The following is a 19,729-nucleotide window of genomic DNA, read 5'->3' on the forward strand; positions in this document are numbered from 1 at the left end:
AATCGATAGTTTGCCAGCTCTAGTATGTATGCAGCTGCCAATAATGAAATGAAAAATGAAATCATTGAATTATGCGAACTATAAAAAGGAACTAATAAAAATAAAGAAGGGAAAACTTAAATTAAAAAATAGTAATTGAATATTGACTTTAATTGTTCGAGAATTTAACCCGTGTGAAGTTTTTATATTCAATATTACTAAAATAAATGTATGTATGTATATCATCAGTAAATGATGTATGAATGAATTACAACTTCCTCAACATACAGACAGACAGTTTACATTTATATTATGCAACAAAATATAAATACATATTTGGGTCTGTTTATGTATTTGCCATTTGGATATAAATTTTGGCACCAAAAACAATGGTTGAGTAAACATTTCCTTTCATATATGAACTGTCTGCCAACTACTTAAAACATAAAACAAACAACTAAACGAAAAAAAATAATTAAAAAATATATGAGTATTTTTGATTTTCGAATCAAATTAGCATTTTGCCTTGAGTATTTTGTTGTATAAATTGAGTATTTTTTGGTTTAAAAATTATGTTATACACTGAGCAGCAAATTTGAGGTTAAATATCCGGCAAATACCATATCTATATGTATATGCGCAGTTACATTGTATTTATACATGGATTGATATGAAAATCTAGTTTTGAGTTTTATACACAAACCTATTCTTTGGTTTATTAATAAGCTTAGACTGCATGCGGAGTTATGTTTTTTAGTCTTCCCTCAATTTCAATTGTTTTGGTGGCGAAATTATCCTTATAAAAGAAATAAAAAAAAAATAATAACAAAATATTATCGACAATTTATAGTTGTATGATAAATTTATATTTGTGGACAATTTTTTTTTTGTATTTTAATGCATTTTTGGGACAAAATCATTTGACATCGAGAGTAGACTTAGGTGATGTGCTTCATGTGCACCATAGTTAATGTAAATATTGACAAACAATATATACATATAACAAAGTATAAGCTTTGTAGGAGAACAACGAAACTGGTTAGGCCGTGTGGAAAAGTTTAAACAATTGGTATGTTCCACAACTGCAAGAATCTACTAATTTTTACTATTTTTTCCGAAAACATAAAGGAAAAAATGTTATCGTAGTAAAAAACAGTAGCTTCTTGCAGGTTCTGGAACAGAGCAAATATTGTATGAAACAAATGGGCTTCAAAAAAATCTCAAAATTTATTTATATTACATTTATATTTAACCTTGTTGAAATTACAGTAAGTAAATAATTAACCGGATATTGGAATTTTTTAGGGCTGAAATAACTCCCGGACAGTTTTCATATTTTGCTTATATACGAAATTTTTTGTTTGAATAAAACCCAAAACTATTAAGCAAGTCAATCCATAAAAAAATCTGAAAAAATGTTTGGACAATAATTGCAGAAAAAACAAAGACTGAAGAAGCAATTTAGAGGCAATGATTAATAATAATTAAAAAAAATAACAAATTTATAATTAAACAAATCCATACCAAAAATAATTAAAAATAAAATAAATCTTTTTTAAAATTATACCTGATAACAAAAAGCTTAGGCTGCCATTTTCTTTGTAATGTTTGTTTTTTAGAAAACTAATAAAATCTTCTTATATATGACTAAATTTTGATCAATGATGAGTATACTTATTTTAATAAAAAAAAGAAAAAAAAAATAGAAAAAACATTGCTGTTTAAAATCAGCAAATTTATGATTTTGTGATTGCTTAGCTGCTTTGCTATAAACTAAACTAATTTGTAATTAACACAAAAATAATATGTTTTGATATGAACCGTAGGAATGAATGGTCAAATGAAGTATTCCAACATTGATATTAAAATGAATTTATTAAACATTCAATTCAACATTTGACCAAACTCCTTTTTTAGTTCTGAAGACAAAATGTGAGCGAGTGAAATTTTAAAGAAATAAATGTTTTTATGTTATTGTTGTTATTATTTATATTAAATCAACAAAATTGAAGCCCTAACATATTTGTGAGTGTGTGTTGTATCTTTCGATTTGTTTTTGGTATAAATCTATTTCTAATAATTAAATTTTCTTAATTAATTTTGTTTTCTCTTTTTTCTGTGTGATTTTTTGTTCATTATTATTTTTTTTTTTGGTTTAAATACTACAAAATTTTTGTAAATTGTATTTGCTGGACGACATTGAATTTGAACAAAACTACTTTCGTTATGTTTTTTTGTTTTTCTCATTTCTATATAAATTATTTTGTGTCTTTGTGTGTGTGAGCGATTTGCTGTTTTTTTTATTATTTTAATAAAGTGTAAAGTTTCTCTTTTTTCAATTGCATCTCGTAAATTTTAACGCTTTCTTGTAAAACTTTCTTCACTTAGGATTAGATGTTATAGCTCCTCTTTGTTGTGTTGTTTGCTATCATTTCTGGATTGATAAATTATTTCAGTTTTTAAACGTGAAATTATCGTCTTTTTGTGTGTTCGGTCTTCTTTTAGTATTTTGCACGAGTATTATCTGGAGGCATTATCATTTTTGTTTGAGCATTTGATTTTGTTGTTATTATTAAAAAAAATAGTTTTTCAACATTATGTGTTGGTTGCAATCAATAAAACAATTGTTGAGCATTTTTGTGGGATATTCTTTAATATAAACCATATTGAGCTTAATATGGTGTAAAGCGATTGAATCCTCCGCGATACATTGTTGCCTGCAAAATAAAATAATAAATAAATATAATTAAATAAATAAAACCATTAACTAATATTCAGCAAAACACTTACCCCATATCCGGGAACAGGTCCAATGCCATGTCCTAAATAAGGATCTGCATATTCTCGGGCATAACTGTTGGCGTAAGAAATACAAAAAAACACAAATGTAATATGAGAATAAAAGCTCATCTAAAATGGCGATAATGTTTATAACAGCTTATAAAATGCATAGTAGCTAGGTGTTAATCGAATCCATTAAAATTTATGTTAAAACGTTAGTGTCAATGCTTTATGAATTATCCAAGAGTTAGTCGTTGTTTGGTTTTTTTTTGAAATTTTATGGAAAATAATTTGATTTTGTAGTTTTTTTCCCAAGTTTAATCAAAGTTGTTAATTTTTGTTAGATCTTTGCAATAATCTTCTAGTAAATTTTTCAATTGTTCTGTTTTTCTTATCTTGCTTACGCTATAAAAATAAAAAATCAAATAAAAAGAATGAGGTTAGTTAACACCAAAATAAGAAACATAAATAAATGTAAGACCAGTAAGGGAATTCTGTAACTCATTACCGACAAAAATCGTTAAAGTTAAAACGCAAAATTATGAATGAAAAGCACCAATACAAGGTGACAGCAATGTTCATATCGGTAGGACTTAGTAACAACTATATTTTAGTCGCAAAATTATTGACAATTTGGTTAATTAACGAAATATAAATATAAACATTTCAATTTTATCAAAAATGAGTTAGAGAATTCCCCTACTGTTTCTGGAAAATTCGAATCTACTAAATTGTGGTGATAGTAACTCACTACATTATTTATAATAATTCGAATATTACAGAATTCGGCTGTTAGTATTTAAATAAACCAAAATTAAATGATGAAATTAAATGATGAAATTAAATGATGAAATAATACAAATTAAAAATCAATAAATTAAAAAAAAATAATTTAAATAACCAATAGACATTTGAAACATTCTAAAATTCAAAATTCGGACCCTCTAAGAACGTTATTGTGGTAAGAAGGTGAGTATTTTGTTAACTCGCGCCGCACAATAATTCAGGGGCCTAATTACGACATTCGATTCGATCGAGTATTTGCTCGTGAATTAAAAAAAATCGAACTATGAAACCCTATTCGCGCGACCAACCGTACATTTACTAAGGTAGATGCATTAGCAATCTGTTACAATAATCTCAAAACGTTTTACAAAAATAAATTATTTCGTACATTTTTCTAGCACAACTTCATTCCGAAAGTAATACTCAAACCCCCATTATTACAAGTGTTCTTTTGTCATAGTTTGGATTTACCGAACAGATTTATAGCGTTCCGGTTAACTTAAAGTTAAAAGTGATGATGGAATTTCAGGAAGGAGCTTCTTGTCATTAACTTTCAATGTGTAAATTATATGCATAATGCCTCCAAGTTAGTTTATTTTGCATTTTCAAATCCATCAGATAGTAAAAGAACACATCGCTCATTTACTCAAAGAGTGATATAACTCGAAAAATGCGTTTTCTGAGTTAGCAATTTCTATTTCATATGTTATCATGTGTCAAAATTTCATACTGATATCTCTAAAACTCAACGAGTTACAGCCCATTTACTACAAGTTTCGCATAATTCAACACAAAAGTTTTTTGAGTTTATGAAGTACTGAACCACTTCAAATCATGCTTGATCTTGCACAGAAATTTAGCACTGATATCTGGCTAGCTGTTTGCGAAATATGATCCAAGTAGTTATTTTAGTTTTTGTGCAACAATCTTTTTAACTGGGGAAGTCAAATTTCATTCGCCAACTTAAAACGCGTTTTTCTCGAAAGTGGATTTTTTGAAATGTGTCACTCTTTCAGTAAATGAGCGACATGTAATATTGGTCCAAAGTATTGTTCAACGAATTCAACAGATATTAATTTTTTCATTAATAACTTTGTTTTTTATTTTTGCTTTCAGATAAACACATTTTATCACCTACCTTTTTAATGTTCTTTGGAGAACACATAGATGTTCATAGTTCGATTTTTTCATTCACGAGTAAATACTCGATCGAATGGGATGTCGTAATTAGGCCAGAGGATAGTTTTTTCCTAGTCAAAGTCGTAAAGGAACTTATCCGAAATCTTGTGTGGGAGAAGTGGACAAATATAGTTCATATTCAAACCTGATCTATATCTGGTAGACATATAAGGATATGTAAAGTATGGGTGCCACCGTCGTGCAATGGTATACACACCCGCCTTGCACACATAAGGTCGTGGGTTCGATTCCCCGGACAGGCAACACAAAACACTTTTCAACGGTGGCAAAATACCCCTCAGAAATGTTGGCGACATTTCCTGAGTATTTCAGCCATGTAAAACTTCTCTACAAAAGTGGTGTCTTAGAAAACGCCGTTCGGACTCGGCGATAAACTGTAGGTCCCATGGAATTGAGCTAAATGAATCGGGGTGCACTCATTGATATGAGAGAAGTCTCATATGTTGTGGAACAATTATATAAAGTATGAACCAAATCGGTCACTCTATTCAAGAGTTGCCGCGCGCACAATTTTTCCGAACATTTTTGAACTTTTGTGTGAGAGGTACCTGAAGGAGTGGACCGAATGGCTTATCATCGAACTTAAATTAAGATTGGACAAAATATTACGAAGGCCAAATTTTGGACCGAATCGGCGGATCTGTTCGAGAGTTATCTAGCGCTCCAAACACTACACACGGTGTCATGGGGTTTTTTTGCATCTTTGAGGCTATTTTCTCAGGAAGTATGGACCTGCCCCTGATGAAACTTGTACCGTCAAGGCGATTCGAGAGCAAGTCATAAACTAGTTTGAAAAGATATCTGAGCATGGTATTTAAAATTATAGAAGCTGCATTCGCTGCAGTATCAGCGAATTTCCGTTCGGCCGCTCTAATTAGATAAGTTGATATGATAAACTATCGATCTTCAATTGATTTGGTAGTATTCTTAAAAATATTAACTAAAATTAGGAGGATTCCTATTGGATGCAAAAGGTATGCTTTATACAAATATCTATTATTTGTTAATATCTCTATTAAATTTGTTAATATCTTTATTACTTGTTTGAACAATTGATTTTTTTTGTAACTATTTAGTATGTCTAAAAATTATTTACAGGACAAATTTTCTTAAAATTTATATATATTTACATACTATGTATATACAAATTCCTATATTTCTATATATAAAACTTACCCCGCAACGGTGGCATAACCAGCCAATGCTGGTTGAGCTGCAGCGGCAGCAGCAGCACCATAAGCTGCTCTAGTTGCGGCCACAGCTGTGTAGGTGGTAGCGGCCGTAGCATAAGCCTGTTGAGCCTGAGACAAGGGTGTCTTTAACAGAGGAGCAGCAGCCTGTAAAATCGAAATTAGCAATTACAATTTTGTGATCAGCGTCAAGGGTTATGAAATTGAACAAAGCATACAGCAGGTTTGATAAATAAAAGAAAAAAATTGTAAAACAGTTTGATGTGAGTATTTTTTGGGTATTCTTGTATTTTTTTTTAGATTAGTAGTGATAACCAATTGGTGGGTGGCATGGAACAAACTTTTGGTGGGTGGGAATTATTATATTGTTGTTGTTGTTTTTGCTTTATTTTAATAGGTTACGAGAACTAAAGAATATATAATGCTAATGAAAATCATAGGTTTATTTTGTACATAGTTAATAATAAAAATGTGTAATTAGATTATAAGCAGATTTATATAAGTGAATTGAATTGAATTCGATAAAACATTAAATACCAGTACAAAACCGATCAATGTGTAATTTGAACAGGACATATACAATTGGCCTGTAAACGTTTAACTATGCCTTTTTAAATGCTCAATTTAATGCACACAAATAAAAGGAGATTATTTCAATAAAATTCTAATGCAAAATTTTGTAATAAAAAGACAAACTAACATTTTGTTGTATAATTTTCATTCCAAAATACAATCGGGTTTCCCTTTCACCACTACCAAAAAATTATTTAAAGCCAGTGCAATTACTTTCAATAATAGTAATACATAATAATAATACAATAAATGAGACATTTGTGAATTAACATGCTTGCAATATTTTCACAAAATTGCTTTTTTGGTAATTTAATGTAGTACTCTATATTGTTGTTATTCTTTAGAAAAAAACGGGTACTATATTATAGTGGTTTATAATTTTAAATATTTAAATAAATTCCAACACACAGCAACACCTTGTCAATGACTGCAATTAAAGAAAGTTATATTTTTAAAACTAATTCAACAACTATTTTAATGCAATAACAAAAAATCAACATGCATTGCAATTTCCAGTACTGTTAAAGTTCTTGTACAGACACACATACATATAAAAAAATCATTTAGCAAAAAAAATAGTTTTGATCGAATAGTGCTGATACTTATGTATGTGTTCAGAACAGATGAGAATTATATGAGAGAATCATAGAATAGGTGGGAATATTGTTTTTTTCTTGTTTTACAAAATTTTTAGTACAATTCTCCAATCAGGCACGTTAGATGTAGGTTGGTGAGTACCTAGGTTCGAAACTTCGCCGAGCTCATGGTGAACTAATATAACTTATTACTATCACGGTCGAAGGACCATTTGCTTTTAAAGACAATTATGCCGAAATTCTTCAAAAAGTAAGTAAAAGAGTATCAGATGACTGACAGAGATACATATCGCTCATTAACTCCAAGCGTGGCATAACTGAAAAATACATTTTGCTAACTTCTATTTTTTCTATGACTTCTACTTTATATTGTGCCAAATTTTCATATTTACACTGATATCTGGCTAACTGTTTGCAAAATATCGTCCAAGTAGTTACTTTATTTTTTTGTGTAATAATCTTTTTAGGTTGGGAAGTCTAAAGTATGTATTTCAATTTTTGCGGCCTTCTCTTTGGAATCTGAACTTCCCGACAAAAATATAGGGATTTTTGGAACTTTTGCTGTTTTTATACCGTTATATACACGTTCATACGGGCAAAATGTGCTTCATCGAACTAACGGTTTTTGACCCCAAGTATGTTTGGACGAAAGGTGTTTCAGACAATTTGGAGTCGATTTAGAAATGTCCGTTTGCCCAAACTTAGTTTAAGTTCAGGTACCTCCCCCACAAAAGTTCGAAAATGTTCGGAAAATTTGTGCGCACGACAACTCTTGAAGGGAGTAACCGATTTGGTCCATACTTTGCACATTGTGAAATTTTTACCAGACGTAGATGAGGTTCCAATATGGATTCTATCGGTTCACTCCCTAGGGCACCTGCCACGCAAAATTTCGGAAAAGTTCAGTTTAGGACCTGCTCTCGGATTGTTTTGATTTTTGTTGTAGCAACTTGTATTCGCCACCTTCCTTACGAAGGTACAAGTTTTATCTGGGTCAAGTCCACACTTCCTGAGAAAATAGCCTGAAAGTTGTTAAAATCCCCTATGACACAAGTGTAATGGTTGGAGCGTACGATAACTCTCGAACGGATCTGCCGATTCGGTCTTAAATTTGGTCATCGTTATATTTTAAGTTAAGATGGCCCAATATAACTCCTGAAGGCAATAACGGACTTGGTCCATACTTTGCACATCGTAATATTTATACGAGGCATATATCAGCCTTGAATATGGACTATATATGTCAATTCCTTCAGGCACATCCCACACAAAATTTCGGAAAAATGCTGTTTAAGGCCTGCATTCGAATCGCTCTTATCTTTGTTGTAAAAACTTGTATTCGCTGTCCCCATTACGACGATGCAATTTCTTTTAGGGTCAAGTCCATATTTCCAGAGAAAAAAACCCGAAAGTTCTAAAAATTTCTTTCGCACTATGCGTACGATAACTATCGAACAGATCAGCCGATTCGGTCCAAGATTTGGCCTTCGTAGTATTTACTTCAAACTAAGTCTAAGTTTGAAGATTGGTACTATCTGTGCGCACAGTTTAGGATCTGTTCGAAGAAACTTTGGAAACTTATACCGAAACTTCTCTTTGTGGTCCTGTTTAAGCGATTTCACGTTTTTCGTGGAGAAGTCATGTTTCCTGACATCGAGTCCCAAAACCTCTAACCATTTCTTAAAGTACATCGTCTGCATCACTTTTGAGCTTCAAACCAAATATATTTTTGTCGGAAAATTTCAAAAAGCGCTACAAAATCCGTAATCCGTAGATTCGATATTTTCAATAGATTGACGGCAAAACCAACTGATACCTTTTTACTAGTTATCTTACAATTGTGGACATACCGAATAAATGTGGATGTATTGGTAAAACATTTGATTTGTATTAAGGCGTAAACGTGTTAAACTTTTGCGGAAGAGGTACCTATATCGCTCCACAGTCCAGCTTGGGAAAGGATCCAATCAGTCATTTTAATTGGTCACACTAGAAATTTAAGAGGTTTCTGGTCCTGATGTCAGAGAGTATTGACTTCCTCACGAAAAAATTATATCCTTGTGCTCAGAACCACAGAGACCTTCCTGCGATGAACATGTCTAAACAATCCACGGACAGTCTTCAAACTGCGTGTATGTGAAAATTTTTAACTTTTGTGAGGGAATGTAAAGTGACAAAATGTTCACCTACATAAACCTGCATTGGACGCTTTTTACTACACGTCACCATAATACATATGATGCATTTAGTTTAGTTAGCTGCAACTTTATCAACGACCTCAACGGGTCTTCTTCCGCACATGAAATTAGCTTGTGGACGGGACACAGGATGTACAGGTTCCAATCTTCGGGTACGCGTTCTAACTGCCAGATGGTGCTAACTAGCTGGTGCATACACCTTATCAGCGTGTCGCTTTCGGATTTGAATAGCTCGGCTGGTATGTCATCGCCTCCTGTAGCCTTATTATTTTTCAGCCGGTTTATTGCTGTCTTTACCTCATCTTGGCCGGGCGCTATACATTCGATACCATCTACTGGGATTGGATCTGTGAACAGTTTGGAAAAATTTTCTTTCCATATCCGACAAATTTTAGGTGGAAAGTTTTTTACCCCCAAGGAAGACTTAATACCAAATTTTAGCCATTTCGGAGGGATATTGATGCCACAGCCTTCAAAATACCAGAAATCCAGTGGTACCGTTCTATGGGGGCTATAGAAGACGTGGACCGATTCAGGTGGGAAGTTTTATACCCCCAACAAAGACAAAGTACCAAATTTCAGTCAATTCGGTGGAATATTGAGGCAACAACCTTCAAAATACCGAAAATCGGGAGGTATCGTTCTATGGGGGAAATATGAAGACGTGGACCTATATCGAGAAATTTCAAGTGGAAAGTTTTATACACCCAACGAAGACTAAATACCAAATTTCAGTAATTTCGGTGGGAGGAGGCCACAATTTTCAAAATATCGAACATCGGGAGGTACCGAACTATGGGGGCTATATGAAGACGTGGACCTATACCGACAAATTTCAGGGGGAATGTTATATACCCCAAAAAGGATAAAATACCAAATTTCAGTAATTTCGGTGGGATATTGAGCCCACAACCTTCAAAATACCGAACATGGGGAGGTACCGTTCTATGGGGGCTATATGATGACGTGGACCAATACCGAAAAATTTCAGGTGGAAAGTTTTATAACCCAAACGAAGATAAAATACCAAATTTCAGTCATTTCGGTGGGATATTGAGGCCACAACCTTCAAAATACCGAACATCGGGAGGTACCGTTCTACGGGGGCTATATGAAGACGTGGACCTATACCGACAAATTTCAGGTGGAATGTTTTATAACCCAAACGAAGATAAAATACCAAATTTCAGTCATTTCGGTGGGATATTGAGGCCACATCATTCAAAATACCGAACATCGAGAGGTACCGATCTATGGGGGCTATATGAAGACGTGGAACTATACCGACAAATTTCAGGTGGAATGTTATATACCCCAAAAAAGGATAAATACCCAATTTCAGTAATTTCGGTGGGATATTGAGGCCACAACCTTCAAAATACCGAACATCGGGAGGTACCGATCTATGGGGGCTATATGAAGACCTGGACCTATACCGACCAATTTCAGGTGGAATGTTATAACCCAAACGAAGATAAAATACCAAATTTCAGTAATTTCTGTGGGATATTGAGGCCACAACCTTCAAAATACCGAACATCGGGAGGTACCGATCTATGGGGGCTATATGAAGACGTGGACCTATTCCGACAAATTTCAAGTGGAATGTTTTATAACCCAAACGAAGATAAAATACTAAATTTCAGTCATTTCGGTGGGATATTGAGGCCACAATCTTCAAAATACCGAAAATCGGGAGGCACCGTCCTATGGGGGCTATATGAAGACGTGAAGACCTATACCGAGAAATTTCAGGTGGAAAGTTTTATACCCCAAAAAAGGATAAATACAAAATTTCAATCATTTTGGTGGGATATTGAGGCTACAATCTTCAAAATACCGAAAATCGGAGGCACCGAAGACAATATACCAAACTTCAGTCATTTTTGTGGGATAATGAGGCCACAATCTTCAAAATAGGGATGTATGGTTGTATGGGGAGGTATGGTTCTATGGGGGCTATATGACGACGTTGATCTATACCGAGATATTTCAAATTGAATCTTTTATACACCCAACGAAGACTTAATAAAAAATGTCAGCCATTTCAGTGTGATGTTGAGACCACAACCCTCAAAATATCGCAAATCGTGAGGTACCGTTCTATGAGGGCTATATGCAGACATAGACTTATGCGGACAAATTTAAGGTGTAAAGTTTCATACACCCAACGACGACTTAATACCAAATTTCAATCAACTACAGTGACCAATATCGCGCTATGTACACGTGGTCAAATTTCATAACAAGGGGATAATATTAATCTAAGGGACGTAATAATTCATTACAACGAATGTGAATTATTTTTACTTTTCTTTTTTATTGTTTTAAAAATTCTCTTCTTTTTTATCGACTAACATGCTATAGTGGTGGTTAATGAAAATTCTTCATGGAATTCATTTATGCATAAAAAAACTAATTTTGTAATGCAAACAGAGAATGGAAGAACAAACATTTCACAAGCCAACAAACGATGAACGAAAACATTCATTTCTTTGTAATTAATTATAAATAATAACGAACAAACAACAAATAAAATGAGTTAAACACAACAAAGAATAAATGTTATTTTCTTGAATTCTAAAGTAGCGAATATTTGTTTTTTTTTTTCATATTAAAATTTTTACCAAAACATTCTGTGGTACCGGTATGCGGTTGATCGTATGTGGGTGGTGGTTACTGTTTAGCGTTGTCACAGTGCGGCGCTGCAAGTTTTAAGTAAATTTCGATAATGGTATATTTATATACTCTTTTTATATTCTTTTATATCACAAATGTAATTTTTTGTATATTGTATGTGTATAGATGGATGATTAGAGGCATGATGTGTATTTTTTCAATTGACACATGATTTTGTGTGCGTGTGAATGAATGGTAGATGTATCCTATGTTAATACACATAGCAATTATTATTACATAACAGTTATATATACAAAAAATACAATGGGGGCAAAAATAAAGAAAAAATAAAATTGTCATCAAAACAATAGAAAATATAAAAGTTTAAATAAATGCAAAAGTGGGCTACAATGAGATTTTCAGTAATATTAGGTAAAGTTATTATAGGAGAAAAGAATAAGAAAAGAAACTATACCTTAGGTGTTTAAAATAACATCAAATATAAATCTATAAAATAAAAACCTGATTTCTATATCATTCTAACAAAATTTAGGAACATTTAAGAACTTTATATTTTTTGATATAATCTATTATTTAGGTACAAACATTGGTGGATTTTTCTTTTTGTATATTTTTTGCGATATTAATACAATGTTTTACAATTGGTGAATCCGAGTTTTACCCATTCAGAATTAAGAAATTCTATATGGTATGATTGAAATTCTATAAAAAGAAGTGTAAAGTTAATATTCGTGGAAGCTGTGTTGGCATCAATGTAGAAAAATGGGTAAAAATTGGTTGAAACCAACAAGTTTTTTATGTTCCCTTTCGATTTCTGGCTTAACCTTACATTGTATATACCTATGACCAAATAAAGACTCGAAGAAAACTCCATGGGCAACAGTATACTAGTGTAAGATTTTTCGATATATCCACTGCATCCACCTAAAATTGATGCAGACATTTTAAAGCGGAATTTCGGGTTTTTTTTTATTTTTTTTTACAAATCCGGACGCGCTACAAGAGAAAATTCCAAACTCATAATAGGATTATAGAACTCGTGATTTTACGTCGTTTAATGTACATATATATACATATCTCATGAGTGTGCTCCTTACAGTATCCTAGTAATTGGAGCCTAAAGGCCAAAATTTGATGCGTAAATTTTCTTAAAAACCCTATTTTTTGCGTTTATAATTTACAAGTGTCATTCAATTAACTTTGAACCCCACGTGAATTTATTTTTTCACGCGATAGGTCTAATGAGCCCTTCCGCGATCGAATCCATCAACTAAAACCGCGTATATACATAGACACCTTGGAAATAGGAAAATCAGCAAAAGTATATTTTGACAAATCCGCGATTTTCTTTACAAATTTTTACATAAGTGGAATCCTTTATACGGGATTATAATATTTGCTAAAACGCGTGTCATAAATTACACAGATACGTGAATAATGTGGGTATTTAACGCAAAATAGAATCCGCGGTTTTTGAAGAATCTATTTGAAATAGGTGTATATTGAAGTATTTTTGATTGGCGCTAATGAAAGCAGATGCGCATCAAAATCGCATGCACATTGCGCAATTTTGTAAGATGCAACTGACGGCACACAATTGCGGCTGAATTGAACATCGAAATATGCATATATATTGAAAGATATTAATTCGATATATACAAAATCGGATGCCCATCAACCGACTTTAACCAATTCGAATGACAAGCTTTTTAATTTTCATAGTTTTGAATGATTGTAATTTCAATATTACTCTTAATTTCCTATCCTTGATGTGGTTTTAGCAGTATACATTAATTATTTTATGGGATTTTAGCGAAATAGTTCGAGAACTCCCAAATATTTTTTTCTAATTTTCCTAATCGAACCAAAAAATATATTTGGAATAATATTTTAACAATAAGTTTTTTCTCCTTTGTTGTTGCCATAAGATGCAATTTATAAAGCCAATATTTTTATTTTTCGTTTCATAATTTTTTACGCGTTGTCTAGCTTCTGTACGTATTTTTAATTTATTTTTTAGAGGTTTATACGGACTCTGATGTAGTATACTTTAGATTTGCTCCCACAGTAAGAAATTATGGTGCATACATTTTGTCAATACAACAAATAAGACATTTTAAAATATTTTTTCTTTAGGAGGGAATAAAAACCCCTATAACCTTTGTGACCAATCGGCCAATTTTGTGAACGCGAACAGATTTGAAACCAGAGTTTTATCCTTAACCTCTATACTAAAAATCAAAGATGTACTCGCAAAAAATATTTTAATTTTTTCAAATGGAATTGTAAAGGAAATTTGGTTTTTACCATATATGTATATTTTTTAAGTCAAAATTAGCGGAAAGTTTATTTATTCAGATATCTGTCTATTGCCTCGATTATGGAAAGCAACTATCGTTTAGTTGCGTTGGCAGTTACCAAAATTGCATTACATATAGCAATCGGCATCTGGCGTCGAAGACTACTTTTGAGCAGTCGCTTCCCACAATTTTAAAGAAAATAAAAGTTAAATTGATAATTTTATTTCAAAAATTATTGTTTGTATAACTTCACCAATATATCTAAAGAGCAGTACACATTACCAGTTTTGAATGTCGATATTTCGCAATTATCGATTACTTTCCAACCGTCCAGCAACCACACTAGCAAGCAACAACAAAGCTGTCATTCAAAACTGACAATGTGTACCCAGTAGGGTTATGACTTTTTACAACCTCATATCCCTGTATCATAGCGTGGTGAGTTTTGCCATAAGATTACATAAAATCTTAATTATAAGGTGATTCGGTGAAAAAACCTCACGCACAAAATGATTTTAAAATTTGAATTTATCAAAATTATGGACAATTTTTTGAAGTCACTGAAAACAGATATATAATTGAAAATAAACTTTAGAACCACATGAGATATTTAAAATGACATAAAATTTATTTCTCACTATTTTTCTTCAATTCTGAGAATCGTAAAAATGTCGTAAACGCTTTTATTCAAAAATATAATTTTTTAACAAAAAACAAAAAATTTAAAATTTTTTCAAAGTGAATTTTTTCGCGACTTTTTTAATATTTGAATGAAATAAACGTTATTTTAGTTATTAGTAGGCTTATATTTATTCATCCGTGCAACAAAAAATAATTTTTTTCTAAAATTTTGCCTATTAGGCGAAGGTAATTTTTTATTAATTTTTTAATTAATTTTCTCGTTAGAGACGAGCTTACTGACCAAGATGCTTTTTGAAAAAGGAAAGCCGACGATACGAACCCACACAATCACCACTGTGTGACATGCATGTTTCGCCTTTGGTTTAGGAAGGCTCCTCAGACACATCGACTGTGGGGCGGCTTCGCTATCCTCTAACTTATTTCCTCTTTCATTTCATATATTTTTTCAAAAAATTATTTTTTTAAAATCGATTTATGCGTGAACTTTTTTATATTTCTATGGAATAAACGATAGCATAGTGATTAATAGGCAAAAGTTCATTCATACCTGCTACAGGAAATCATTTTTGAGGAAAAATGTCAAAAAGTCATAACCCTAGTACCCAGCTTAATGTTTTTGTGTTAAAATAAATTTAAAATCGCCAAAAACAAACATTTGAAATATAAATTTTTTAACTGGTTGTAATCGAAACATAGCTTGCAGTGAACGTTAAATTAAAGGAAAATGTGTACATTTGGGTGCTACCGTGGTACAATAGTATGCTCACCCGCTTACACTCAGAAGGTTTGCGGTTCGATTCCCGATTCAAATTTTCAAGGTGGCAAAGTGCCCATCAGTAATGTTGGCGACATTTCAAGAGTATTTCAGCCATGTAAAACTTCTCTACAAGTGCTGTCTTAAGACAAGCGGTTCGGACTCGGCGATAAACAGTAGGTCCCATATCATTGAACTAATATGAATCGGGGTGCACTCATTGATATGAGATAAGTCTCCCTTGTCCCATCTGGGATGTTTGTGGAACAATTATATATACCCATTCGTCTAATGAAATTTCTCGAGCATTTTAAATATCTTCGTTTCATAGTAGACTTCCCAGTCAAAGTACTATGACCAGAAAACCTCCCAAAGCTTTTTGTGGATAGAAGACCAAACTAAAAATCTGCTATGTACACAAGAACTCAAAAAGGTCTCCTATGGATTTCATTGGATAGAAAACCTTATAAATAGCTACTATGGACTGAATCCCTACCTTCTGTGAAGGGAAGACTTTCTATGCATTTGGACAAAATGAATCCTAAAGATTGTTTAAGAATAGAGGAACTGCTTAAAGAATACTACTAAAATGCCTTCTATAGTAAGAAGACCTAGTAGTTTTCTGCTTATGAGCAGAAGAGTCTTCTGAGAACACCAGATAGATGATATTCAAAAGGTATCCCTAAAGGTATCTTACTGACCAAACTAACGAAAAAGCCTTCCGTTCGGCAATCGATTTTGGTGGCTTTCCGCAATACAAATTTTCACTTTGGTCGCTGTGGTAACTGACAATTCAACTGGAGTTTTGTTGTAATACATAATCGAGGCATATGTATCTAAAGCTAGAATTTTGAAACTTTGTGACCATCATAACTGTGTGAGATATGGCTGGGTTTTTGGAAATTCGTACTTGAAGTGTACGAAGAGTACAAAAAGGTACCAAACGCTATACAATTTTATTTAGGGAACCAAAAATTATACTCCTTCATAGTGGTTTCAGCCATTGGCCAAAAATAGAAAACTGAATGTCAGAAATATATAAGCTTTTGTTTCATTCGAATGCGTTCTTCTGAAGAATAGCTCCAAAAGTCGAAACATTTAACTAATATTTTTTGTAGTGAGTACAACTTACAATTTACATGCATACAAATATATTCATATTCCTCATAAGATAATCGGTACTGCATAAAACTAGCTCACTCAGGTGAGAATGCTACGCTTTAACCAGCTTAAGCTAATGCGCGCTAATTTACACTGGAAATTTTTGGCCACTTTCTCTACTGTGCCTTGTTTGGGCAAACGGTGGAACTAAAATTCTGAAATGTGGAAAGAGGGGTTTTAAAAAATTTAAGTAATTCGAATTGTCCTTTGATATTTTGTGAACGAATAGTGCTCAAATTTTGGAATGAGAGTCGTCAATGTTGGAATGAGGGTCGTCGGATGGAACTGGCATTTTGAAATTTGGTATTGGGATTGTATTGAGTAGGGTCGATATAATAGGTCAAGGATGGAGGATAGAGCTCAAATTCTGAGATTGAAATAAACAAGAGGTGGTTCCGGAAGTTCTATGTACTAATTTGGGTACTGCCAGTATAGGGAACGATTACAAATAAAATTCTGAAATTTTATTAATTTTTAAAATTTTACTTTTGAAACCAAATATGAAATATACGAACGGAGTGAAGAGAAATTCTGTTTACATCGTCTTTTCCAATGATGTGTACTTTTAGCGAATGGGGTAACGGACACATGTTTGTTTACGTATAAAACAGAAAATGAAGTCCACAAACATGTTGAATAAAATATTTGTTCTACTTCTATTCTTTTTTTTTCAAATAGCCTGGCCTGTTTTAATCTTTTAAGACAACTAATGGGAAGACTGTAGTTTCGAAGCACGCTACAGCCAGAGAAACGGGCGGACATTGCTAAATCGACTTCAAATTGTCTGAAACGGATTCCGTCAAAACATACTTGGAGTCTAAAACCATAATTTCGATTAGGCACATTTTGGTCGTATGAAAGTATATAGCTTCGTTAGCCTAAAGGCTCAAAGGAAATATTTGAACACATAATTTTATTCCATAGCATTTTCCAGTCTTTGTTTTACCTGTTAAAATCGCTAACAATGTTGTTATGATATCGCAAAAACACAACAATGATATACAAAACTTGTCAAAGATTCCGATGAAAATTTTTTATTGAAATTTTAAGTTTTCTATTGATTCTGTAATCAAAGGGAAAAGTAATCATCATAACATTTCTTTTCTTTTATCTTTGCTTTAATTTATCATTCGCAATGACAGATTGTTTACTTTTCACAAATGTTCTCAAGAAAAAAATTATGTGGCAATACGTTGTTAATAATTGGTTTCGTTAATTGAAAAATAATGGAAATTTTGCGATTTTTTTAAATAAAATTATAAAAAAATATGAAATTAAATGTGATTTTGGTAATCAAACAATATTTTTTATTATTTTTAAGTATTTTTGGAGTGTTTTAAAGTAAATTGTTTCCAAAAAAATACAGTTCCACTTGCGAAACCAAAAGTGGTTTCATTCCGAAATAATTTTAGTTTTTCGGTTTCTGAAGAAGCTAAATAAGGAATCAATTCCACTTTCGATCGGAATTCGTTTCTGTGACATGTCTGATAGTATTTGTATAAAGCATTGAAAATAGGGTTGCCAGCCAAGTCGAACTATAGGAAAAGTTTGGAATTAAAGAACTGACATTAATTCGTATATACAATTTTCGAATGATTTGCGTATAAATGCAAGTTTCTAAGTTTCAATATGCCCGATGAAAGGACTTAACCATCCGCGAAACGTAGCACAATGGTTGAATGTGTGGGACTTCGGTGAACTCCTAATTTTGCCATGCACCTCTTAGGTAATTACACTCGAAAAGAGAATTAATTAAAATATCGGTAAAAAATGACCTTCGCCTTAATAAGGCGTAAATAAAATGACTAAAAATATTCAATATTGATATAATATTCTGTGTTGTTGGGGTCCATGGAAAACGAAAATATCTTTTTTATAAAGGACTTCCATTATTGTTTTTTTATACCCTATACCACAATGTGGAAAAGGGTATAATAAGTTTGTTTTCCCAAAAATTCATGTAACGCCGCGAAATATTCGTCGTAGACCCCTCATGTGGTATACCAAACTTCATATCTCGACGAGATAAAGCGATTTAGCGATGTGTGTCCGTCCGTCCGTCCGTCTGTCCGTCCATTAAAAATTGTAATCAAGCTAGAGGCCGCAATTATGGACCGATTGTCACGAAATTTAGTATGGAGGTCGGGTTTGGACCAGAATAGAACTGATTAGTTTTTGGCGATGATCGTGAAATGTTAAAGGGATGAAATGGACCAAAAACAAAATTTTTGCTCGATTTTGTAGCCGCTCTGTAGGTCGCAATAATAGTCCGATCGGCGCGAAATTTTAAACGTAGTTTTGGTTTGAGATGAAGAAGTAGCGTGCAAGTCAACGGTATGATCGGATAATATTTAGCGGGTTAAATTGATCAAAACTTTTGTGTGAAAATTGGTAAAATTTCTAATGCACATCTTATAACAGCTAGCCCGGAAAGCTAGTGCACAGGGATAGTGGTATAGGGTATCACATGGTCGGCCCCGTCCGACTATAGTCTGTTCTTACTTGTTTTAAATTAAGTTAGCTTTCGAAAATGGAAGTTAGTGAAGTCGGTTAAAAAATGGATGAGTTATAGCATTTTTGGTGTTTCACCTTTTTTTTAAGAATTGTTTTTTTTTTTTTGACTTTGGAACCGATGCACAGAGGGGAAACATAGGCCTAAAGTTGCTCAAAACTCAAAATATAAAAATAGTTTTTTTATGAAAAAATGTTGATAAACGGCAACCAGACTCTTTTCTACATTTGCTATAACCATCCTCGACTTTGTAAGATTAACCAATCCAATGCAGCAGTCGATTGAACTCAGCCATACTGAAAACAAAAAGTAAATTTTCGAAAACTAAGAAATTAGGTGAACATTAAAATGACATTATTTTCGCGAAATTTTATATTTTTCAAGATTTATTGCTTTTGTACAGTCTCCGAACAAGAT

General features: G+C 32.6%; 1 protein-coding gene across 28 annotated transcripts in view; it reads right to left on the reverse strand.

Annotated features, from left to right (window-relative positions):
* Positions 1 to 2,240: 2,240 nt before the first annotated feature.
* Positions 2,241 to 19,729, reverse strand: part of Rbfox1 (RNA-binding Fox protein 1) — a 699,789-nt gene continuing 682,300 nt past the window's right edge. For 18 of the 28 annotated variants that reach the window (XR_012412218.1, XR_012412217.1, XM_073980545.1 and 15 more), the window contains 3 exons: positions 5,923 to 6,083; positions 2,770 to 2,833; positions 2,241 to 2,696 (listed from right to left, as the gene is read on the reverse strand). Coding sequence is in view for 26 of the 28 variants with exons in the window: in XM_073980545.1 (XP_073836646.1) it covers positions 2,652 to 2,696; positions 2,770 to 2,833; positions 5,923 to 6,083 (270 nt within the window). In the remaining 2 variants the exon portion in view is untranslated. Of the gene's footprint in view, positions 2,697 to 2,769; positions 2,834 to 5,922; positions 6,084 to 11,930; positions 12,009 to 19,729 lie in introns of all 28 variants that reach the window. The other 10 variants (XM_073980539.1, XM_073980537.1, XM_073980534.1 and 7 more) reach the window with 1 other exon arrangement.

This window comes from Musca autumnalis, unplaced genomic scaffold (assembly GCF_047663935.1).
Source record: "Musca autumnalis isolate F117 unplaced genomic scaffold, ASM4766393v1 scaffold_4, whole genome shotgun sequence".
NCBI lineage: Eukaryota > Metazoa > Arthropoda > Insecta > Diptera > Muscidae > Musca > Musca autumnalis.